This window comes from Octopus bimaculoides, chromosome 28 (genome assembly GCF_001194135.2).
Source record: "Octopus bimaculoides isolate UCB-OBI-ISO-001 chromosome 28, ASM119413v2, whole genome shotgun sequence".
Classification (NCBI taxonomy): domain Eukaryota; kingdom Metazoa; phylum Mollusca; class Cephalopoda; order Octopoda; family Octopodidae; genus Octopus; species Octopus bimaculoides.
Genome location: NC_069008.1, coordinates 16,300,028 through 16,309,818, shown reverse-complemented (window position 1 = coordinate 16,309,818; position 9,791 = coordinate 16,300,028). Strand labels below are relative to the sequence as shown.

The 9,791-nt window shown below is 36.3% G+C and overlaps 3 protein-coding genes across 5 annotated transcripts in view; all 3 read right to left on the bottom strand.

Moving 5' to 3' along the window:
• The window catches only part of LOC128251127 (zinc finger protein 665-like), a 5,647-nt gene extending 4,932 nt beyond the window's left edge, over positions 1-715 (bottom strand). The window contains exon 1 of the mRNA XM_052977573.1: positions 545-715. The gene's annotated coding sequence lies outside the window, so the exon portion shown is untranslated. The remainder of the gene's footprint in view (positions 1-544) is intronic.
• Positions 716-1,557: 842 nt separating this feature from the next.
• Positions 1,558-5,092, bottom strand: LOC106868516 (zinc finger protein ZFP2). Of its 2 annotated transcripts, none has more exons than XM_052977563.1 (2): positions 4,577-5,092; positions 1,558-3,451 (listed from the first exon to the last, which is right to left on the bottom strand). In XM_052977563.1, the coding sequence occupies exon 2, from the start codon at positions 3,030-3,032 to the stop codon at positions 2,232-2,234; it is 801 nt and encodes a 266-aa protein (XP_052833523.1). In that variant the 5' UTR covers positions 3,033-3,451; positions 4,577-5,092; the 3' UTR covers positions 1,558-2,231. The 2 variants fall into 2 exon arrangements, with proteins under 2 accessions (XP_052833523.1, XP_014769307.2); XM_014913821.2 differs by lacking the exon at positions 4,577-5,092 and adding an exon at positions 4,335-4,457.
• A 2,078-nt stretch (positions 5,093-7,170) lies between these two features.
• The window catches only part of LOC106868517 (zinc finger protein 678-like), a 4,113-nt gene continuing 1,492 nt past the window's right edge, over positions 7,171-9,791 (bottom strand). For both annotated transcript variants that reach the window (XM_052977559.1, XM_052977560.1), the window contains exon 2: positions 7,171-9,520. In XM_052977559.1, the coding sequence (XP_052833519.1) occupies positions 8,225-9,088 (864 nt within the window). In that variant the 5' untranslated portion in view covers positions 9,089-9,520 and the 3' untranslated portion in view covers positions 7,171-8,224. The remainder of the gene's footprint in view (positions 9,521-9,791) is intronic.

Sequence of the window (9,791 nt, the reverse complement as noted above, 5' to 3'; positions counted from 1 at the left end):
AAAAAAAAAAAAAACAGCATTCGTCAAGGCAGTTGGTTCGAAAAAGCCATCTCACTTTCTTCAATATCATCCTTCTATCGTATTACTGGGCCCACGATTTGTCTCTGAAAGACATTTCTCATAAGGTCAACTACAACAAGAATACTTGTGCAATTTCAACTAGGAGTTGATTTTTACGGACATAAAATAGGAAATTATCCCGTATTGTCTTTAGAGTGTCATTCCATCTGTCCTTTGGTGAAACTTAGTCTACTTAGGAACATTCTGCTCAACATGGCTCACTGTAGCGTAGTGTTGTGTGCTCTGGAGTAAAGCAATCTGAATTAGATATGACCAGAGAAGCTAAAGAGATGGGGGTGACAGCACGGAAGACCACAGTCCCCCGGGACCCACGAAGGGTAATGCTGAAAACCTGGACATCTTGAGAGACAGGAAGGGCGGAACCGAATACTCAATACACGGTATAAATATTCACGGATTTCTGGAAGCCAGATAAAAGATCCGGTACGTACGATCAATCGATGGATAGGTGTGTATATCTTACCTGTTATGCTATACAAATCGATATTTAGTGTGAAGATATATTCAATCACACCAAGTCTCCGTGAAAATATACAAAAAAACGTAATTGTTTTCCTCCCGAATCAAATAGCGGAAACGGAAGTACGGTTTGTCATGTGACTAAAGTAATCCCACCGCTCTTTAGTAGACAAAACCAAGAATATTAAGATAACGGGGGGAGGAAATAGTAATGTTTTGATGCAAATCACCATGGTTACTGTGGTAAATATCTGGCTGTGATAAACGAATCTTTATTATTGTCAGCACCGGCCTTGGTTGTGATGTTCTAGAAAGAAAGATATATTTTATACTTCATTGTGATTTCGTTTTTGGATTTGGTTTGCAAGATTCTTTATGTGAGTTCGTGTGTCGAAGCATATTTCGTTTTGTCTGGAGAGACTCATTCTATTTTAGTGCTTTGTTAATTAACACACTCACCGCTAAAGTTTCCACTCAGTTACTTATTTATTTCTCCTATAATTTTCGTTGAGTCTTGCAACCTTTTCAATAGTCATTGAATGTCCGTTATCCGAGCTGCTTTCTTTTTGTTTGTGCGCATGTGTGGGGGTCAGTGTGCATGCACATGTATGTATGTATGGATCTACAATAGATGTAAAGCATTTGAGGCTCGAACAATTCACCTTGACACGAACACTTCATAGACAGGATTTAACTACAATCCCAGACACTTCCTTGCTTCTAAGGTCTGCAGTAGGGTACTACTAAAGAAGAGTGGTCCCCAACGCGCAGTCGCTTCCGCGCTAGCTAGTCGTGAGTAGTCGATCCTACAACAAGCGCGAGTGCGCATATGCAAATGAATACATGTGCGCGTATGCAATTTAGTGCATGCGCGCGTTTTTACGGCTGAATATATATCAAAAATACCATTTTTTTTTGTAAACAAATATAATAATTAAACAATAATTTTTTTTAAACAAAGTAAATAAATATTTTTTTCTAAACAACGTAAATAAATTTTAAAAAAAACAAATCGAATAAAAATAACACACTACCAGTTTTTGTTAACTACATACACTTTTTTTTAAATTAAATTTTTGTGAACAAAATGAATTTTTTTTTTCTAAACAACGTAAATAAATGGGGAGCAGGTGGAGGGAAAGGGATTGTAGTGTGTGAAGAGGTGTAGTTTGGTTGATTGGGGGAGAGGGGGAGATTAATGTAACAAGCAGTGGAGAACAATTAATACACACACTAATGAGTGACAGTCCAGGTGAAATGAGGGGATTCCACTGCGATGAATGTCTGTCTTGGAATTGGTTTCATGTATTTTGAACACCATCACCATCACAGAATTTCTAAGGTCTTCCAAACAATATCAGTGGTATAGATATCCACCAGAGAAAAATCTCTGTGAATATTTAAAGAGCAACAGTATTGAATCACCAATTTAGATTTAGATGAAGATCAGGATCTACTGAAGTCTTTGGATTATGATTCCCAGCCATCTTCCGCACCGAAATTTCTCCAGTCTCAACAAATTTGGTAAAGATGTCATTGCAAAGCTTATTACATTGACCGAGGATATTCGCAGTACAGTTCATGGCATCTGCGTTCTTCTCCATTCAACCAGGTCCCTTGTTACTGTGCAGCATGACCATGTTTATGACAAAATTTCACTTCTACAGAGAGAACATCCAGATTCTCCGCCTTCAAAAATCACAGTGATATAGTTTCTCTCCTGTATGTATAAGCTTGTGTTTAGTTAAGGCACTATTTCGAGAGAATGAGAGGCCACAGATATCACAGTTATATGGCTTCTCTCCTGTATGAATACGTTTGTGTTGAATTAAGGTACTATTTGCAGTGAATGATTTACCGCAGATATCACAAGCATATGGTTTTTCCCCTGTATGAATACGTTTGTGTGTAGTCAAGTTATTAATTCTAGAGAATGATTTACCACAGATATCACAGTGATACGGTCTCTCTCCTGTGTGAATACGTTTGTGTCTTCTTAAGATTCTGGAATCAGAGAATGATGTGCCACAGATATCACAAGTATATGGTTTTTCCCTTGTATGAATACGTTTGTGTGTAGTCAAGTTATTAATTCCAGAGAATGCCTTGCCACAGATATCACAGTGATACGGTCTCTCTCCTGTGTGAATACGTTTGTGTCTTCTTAAGATTCTGCAGTCAGAGAATGATTTACCACAGATAACACAGTGAAATGGCTTCTCTCCTGTATGAACACGTTTGTGTATGGTTAAGTTAGCTTTTGCGGAGAATGATTTACCACAGATATCACAGTGATATGGTTTCTCTCCTGTGTGGATATGTTTGTGTTTACTTAAGCTACCGTTCTGAGTGAATGATCTCCCACAGATGTCACAGTGAAATGGCTTCTCACCTGTATGAACACGAATGTGTTTAACCAACTCACTACGTCTAGGATATGATGTACCACAGATTTCACAACAATGTTGTGATTTTCCTAATTCTTTTGACATTTCTCTAGAGGATACAAATCAACCCAACTATTGAAGTTTCTCACAGTATTAAATTTTTCCTTTATCTTTCTTCTCTCACCACAAGATACAATTTCCTTTTTCTTCTTATAATTTATTCCTTAGAAATGTTTCTACTGCTATCAACTGTGACCTTTATCAATATCTAAAGATGTTGCAAACTGCTTTAGAAATAAAATCAAGTTTAATTAGAATGCAAAAGCAGCAGATAATGAGATGCAGAAATGTTTCTATGAATCTTCGTTCAGAGCAAATATTTCACAGGAATTCCAGTCTAGATTTATAGCAGTTGGGTTATATTTGTCCTCTAAAACATTTTCCTTTAGTTTTTGAAACAATGATAAGTATTCCAGATGTCTCAAATGTACAAAGGTTGTTTTATGCCAATGTCATCCATTAATCTGAAATAATAAATAAACAGTTTTAGATATAGAGGAGAGATCAAAATGGGAATGTTGTAACATTTCTATATTGATTAACAAATGACATCATATAACATTGGATGAAATCTAAAAATTTGTAAACTACAACTACACCTTCACATTGTGTTTTCACATGTGTGTGTATAAATGTATACACACACACACTAGGAATTCATTCCGGCACTACATGGTTATGGCCTACAGCCATATTGTATTATTTGTTCCTTTTTTACGGGCAGAATCAGCACAGCTGATATAGTAAACTGAGAAAAAGGTGGAGGGGACTGGAAGGATTGGTTTGCAAAAGGAGGATGCCCAAATCAGGACACAGTGGCGAGATTGTATGAGGATAGTTTCTATGGTAGATTCGGCTACCCCCGAATTAACAGGGACAAGACCCAGATTAAAAACACTGGATGATGATGCAAACAAGAACAAGCACGCACGTACAACCCATTAGCGTTCTCCTCCTCCTCCCGTTTCGTCAACTGAAAGTCGACAAGACAACGTGCTTTTCACGGAAACAACCGATTGTAATGTTTTGCTTTATTTCGAGTCAAATCGAAAGAATACCGGAACATTCTGCTCAACATGGCTCACTGTAGCGTAGTGTTGTGTGCTCTGGAGTAAAGCAATCTGAATTAGATATGACCAGAGAAGCTAAAGAGAGGGGGGTGACAGCACGGAAGGCCACAGTCCCTCAGGACCCACAAAGTGTAAAGCTGAAAACCTGGACATCTTCAGAGGCAGGAAGGGCGGAACCGAATACTCAATACACGGTATAAGTATTCCCGGATTTCTGGAAGCCAGATAAGAGATCCGGCACGAACGATTAATCGATGGATGGGTGTGTATATCTTACCTGTAATGCTATACAAATCAATATTTAGTGTGAAGATATATTCAATCACACCAAATCTCCGTGGAAACATACAGAAACACGTTGTTTAATCTCCCGAGTCAAGCAGATTCTAGCGGAAACGGAAGTAGGGTGTGTCATGTGACAAAAGTAAACTCACCGCTCTCTAGTAAATAAAACCAAGAATGTTAAGATAAAGGGAAATAAGGAAATAATAATAATAATAATATTATGATGCAAATCACCATGGTTACTGTGGTTAACATCTGGCTCTGATAAACGAATCTTCATTATTGTCTCCATCGGCCGTGGTGGTGATCTTCTAAAAGATATATTTGATATTTCATTCTGAATAACATTGCTTAAAACGGCGATCTGGCAGAATCGGTAGCGCACTGGACGGAATGTTTAGTGGTATTTCTCCCATCGCTACGTTCTGAGTTCAAACTTCGCTGAGGTCGGCTTTATCTTTCATCTTTTGGGGATCGATGAAATAAATACCATGGAAACGTTGGGCTCTTATGTAATCGACTCACCCCTTCTCCCTTAATCGATGCTCTTGTAGCAAAATTTGAAACCATTATGATTAACATTGCTATACTTATGTTCATAGTCACCGATCTATTATTAATCTATCAGACATATATTTCTAACACACAAGCTTGCACTTCCGTTGACTCCCTGCAGACATCAAATTAAATTCACGTATTAAATGCCATGACTTTCGTGGACGTAAAGTTTTAGTGAATGTTGGTGGGGATAACTGGACGTAGAAACATGTCGATAGAAGGAAGTGTCGAAAAGTGGTCACTCATCCTGTTTGTATAAATAGAATAAAATCTTCCGAATGAAAGGCGTTTCTGAATGTATTGAATGATGTTGAGATCTTGAAACGAAGGAAAAATTATCAAATTATTTACGCCATTGCCAACTGTAGGTGTTTTTAATTAGCAGAGCTCAAGTAATTATGTTGTATCAGTCAGTTTAGTACCCAGACATACGACCAAAATCCTTCTTTCAATATTACATGATGGTAGAAGGTATTTGGCTGCTATTTTAGCAGCTTCAGTGACCATGTCGAGACTCCCTTCTTAATAAGAAATTACTGCTTAGCCCAGTGACTCTCAACGTTTTTTCCTTTACGTATGACCCCTTTCGTTTCCTGTTTTACTCGTGTAGACTCACAGCCAATCGATGATTTAAAAATTCCCCTTATGCTTTTATAATTAAATATTATTAGAAATTGTATTTTAAAAAATTGCTAAAATGGTTTGTGTATTGTAGAAGTTTAACCAGTTTATTGCACATAAACTTTAACAGCAAAATCATACGTGGACATAGCCAAGAGTCATGTGTACAATGGTTGAGAACCACTGGTTTATCTGGATGATGTGTTTGGCATTTACCACGGGTAAGAAACAATTAAAGATGTACAATGATATAATGTAAGGTGTTTCTTCATGGACATATATTACGTTGGGGACTTTTAATATACGCCACCGATGTCCTTCAAACAAAGGAAGAGTTATCAACGAAACTGCCTATTAGGCGTGTTTCTAATTAGTTGAACGAAATCTCATTATATTATATATAGTAATTATCTCGTTTTAAGGTGAACGTTAATGTTTTTGAATAAAACAGGGTGACCTACATACTTCGGTACTACTAAAGCAGAGTGGTCCCGAACGCGCAACTTTAACATTAATTACATGTATTCATTTGCACACGCGCACTTTTTGTAGGATCGACCACTCACGACTAGCTAGAGTGTTCGGGAGCACTCTGCTTTAGTAATACCCGTACTTCAGGGTCAATGTTCTATCAGCTTCATGATTAAAAATTCCATTTGATCACAGCTTTACATCGTGAATTGGTTGTCCCCCATTTTACAAGACAGGAGATATGGCTATTAATCAACAACAAATCAATCAATGAACTTCCTCACCCTTCTGGACTTTAAATCGAAAGCACAAATTATTCGCATCGCTATTGTTACACATATTGTTGCACATTTCTACGAATTGATTCCAGGGGTGGATCCTGGTCACCAACAAGTATTCTAATGGTAAGCAGAAAATGTATGGGCCTCTACGTAGCATAAGTTCCACATATGTAAACAGCGGAGTGTGATAGCTAAGACAAGAGACTGAACCATGATTGTTTATCTTTACAAACGTGTCAGCTTATAAATAATTCCTGGAGAATTAGTATGAATTGCTTGTAACACAAATGTTTTCTAATATAGATTTACACCCGCTCCCACCCGACTCTGCATAGTTTTTAAATGATGATGAGATACTCACACACATACACAACAGACTTCTTCAAAGATTCTGCCATCCAAATCCAGTCACAAGGCTTTTAGATGGCCCAGGGCTACAGTTGAAGACACTTCTCCAAAGTGCCATGCAGTTGGACTCCAGTACAACTGCATGGCACCCACCTGTTGACATTTGAAAAAACAAGTCGTCTATCTACGCATTGAATGTATTTTCATTCAGACACTCACATTAATATATCTCTAAACAAACCTGTTGACATGAAAAAGAGGCGCCTATCTCCGTGTAGATTCTACTTACATACACACAAATACATCTTATATATGAAGCAGACTTGTTGACAATGGAAAATTTTTACAGAAATGAACCGATACATAAAGATAGGCAAATAGCAATCTGGAGAAGAAGATAAAAACTGAAAGTACCTGTAGAAATTCTTTTTTATCAGAAATCATCACAATTGTAATTATGTATACATACATGTGTGTGTGTGTAAATAGCTGGTTACTTAGTTACTACATCAGAACGTCAGACACAGGAAGTTAACAATGACAAAATGGTTTCAAGACGTGAATCTTTAATATACATATAAAGCAATATTATGTATTTTTAATAAAAATATAAATCAAGATGGTACCATTTCCCAGGCCAAATTATGCATGTACATCAAGTATGGTACAGACTGATCCAGAGGTTTAGCCATGCATACAGGACACACACACTGACAACATACTTTATATAGTAAGACTACATCATCTGTTCTGTGTACATTTACAGTTCTATAAGACATTTTTATTTATGGTTACATAAGGTACATATTTTTAGAAGCAATTTTGACATAGTAGTTGTATCCAGTTTAGAACAGAAGTGGATGCAGATAGAATCCCACATCCTTGTATGTTGCAAGAGGCTACTAAACTGGCTACAAACAGATAATGTGGTCAGAAAATAGTACCTCAAAGAAAGAACCATGATGACTATGATTCAAGTGAAGGCTTTACACATTACTGTTAAGACCTCAGGACTAACTAAGGGTCGAACAGGGAAAAAGATCTTAAAATGTTGGTTGTTAAGAAACTCAATGAATTTTGACATTGATATAGTTACACTTTTGTATGCTGTAATTACTGCCAAAAGCAGTCCTACCCCATATCAAAATGAATTTGTTTGAAATTGTAAGGTGTTTCCATTATTTTGTCCAACCCCTGTATGTTATATATATATATATATTTATACTTGAAATATCACAATATGTTATCTTGCCAATGTAGTGGCTACATAAAATGTAGTGATAGCAGCTTGTTATCACACTCATGTATTTTTTTTAATTATGTGAATAAATTTATGTTTACAAGTTATTTTCTGAATAGAATGGATTTTAAGAAGCAACTCTTCTCCAACTAAACTCTGTGAATGCCATGGAAGAATCTACTGAAGTGGTTGACATAAGGAAAGGCATTTGGCTGTAATAAATTCTCTCAAAAGGGTAACTTTGGTTACTGTCAGGGGGGGTCAATGATTATTGTTAAGGGCACAAAGATTAAACCATGATTTGACAGGAGAAACGGATTTGAAATATTGGCTGTTGTTGGGTGTTCTGATGAATTTTGACAATCACACTTTCACATGGATAGATGCATGTCTAGTTAATTTACTTCTCTGAGAGAATGATTTACCACAGACATCACAGTAATATGGTTTTTCTCTTGTATGAATACGTTTGTGACTAGTTAAGCCATTCCTCTGAGAGAATGATTTATCACAGATGTCACAGTGATATGGTTTCTCCCCTGTATGAATACGTCTATGTTTAATTAAGTTTTGTTTTGCAGTGAATGATTTACCACAGGTGTCACAGTGATATGGTTTTTCCCCCGTATGAATACGTTTGTGTCTAGTCAGGTCATTAATTCCAGAGAATGATTTTCCACAGATAACACAGTGATATGGTCTCTCTCCTGTGTGAATACGTCTGTGTCTTACTAAGACTCCGCATTCAGAAAATGATGTACCACAGATATTGCAGCAATACGGTCTCTCTCCTGTATGAATACGTTTGTGGGTTGTTAAGGCATTACCTTCAGAGAATGATTTACCACAGGTAACACAGTGAAATGGCTTTTCTCCTGTATGAAAACGTTTGTGTCTGTGTAAGTGACCATTCTCAGTGAATGCCTTGCCACAGATATCACAGTGATATGGTTTCTCTCCTGTGTGAATACGTTTGTGTTTAGTTAAGGTACTACTTGCAGAGAATGATTTACCACAGATATCACAGTGATGTGGTCGCTCACCTGTGTGAATACGTTTATGTTCAGTTAAGTGATGACTTAGAGAGAATGATTTACCACAGGTATCACAGTGAAATGGCTTCTCACCTGTATGAACACGAATGTGTTTAACTAGTTCAGTACTTCTAAAGAATGATTTACCACAGATTTCACACCAATGTTGTGATTTTCCTAATTCTTTTGACATTTCTCTAAGGGATAAAAACTAAATCCAACCTTTGAAGTTTCTTCCAATATTCAAATTTTCCCCTTATCTTTCTTCTCTCACCACAACATATAATTTCCTTTTTTTTTTTCTCTTGTTATAATTTATTCCTTAGAAATATTTCTACTGCTATCAACTGTGACCTTTATCAATACCTAAAGATGCTGCAAACCGCTTTAGAAATATATTCAAGTTTAATTAGAATGCAGAAGCACCAGATAATAAAATGGAGAAACGTTGCTATGAATCTCTGCTCAGAGCAAATATTTCACAGTAATTCAGCCATAGATTTCTAACAGTTGGGTTATTATATCTCTTCTCTAAAGCATTTTCTGTTAGTCTTTAAAACATGATAAATATTCCAGATGTATCCAAACTTTAAAAAGTTGTTTTGTGCCAATGTCATCCATTAATCTGAAATAATAAAGAAACAGCATTTAGATATAGAGGAGAGATCAAAATGGAAATGTTACAACATTTCTTTATTGATTAACAAATGACATCATATAACATTGGGTGAAATCTAAAAATTTCTAAACTACAACTATACCTTTACATTGTGTCACATTATATATATATATATATATATATATATATGCACACACACACTAGCAGAGATAACTATAGGAGAAGCCTTTTAGGTTTAAAAAAACAAAACATTTTCAGATGAAAAGTTGTGTAACTT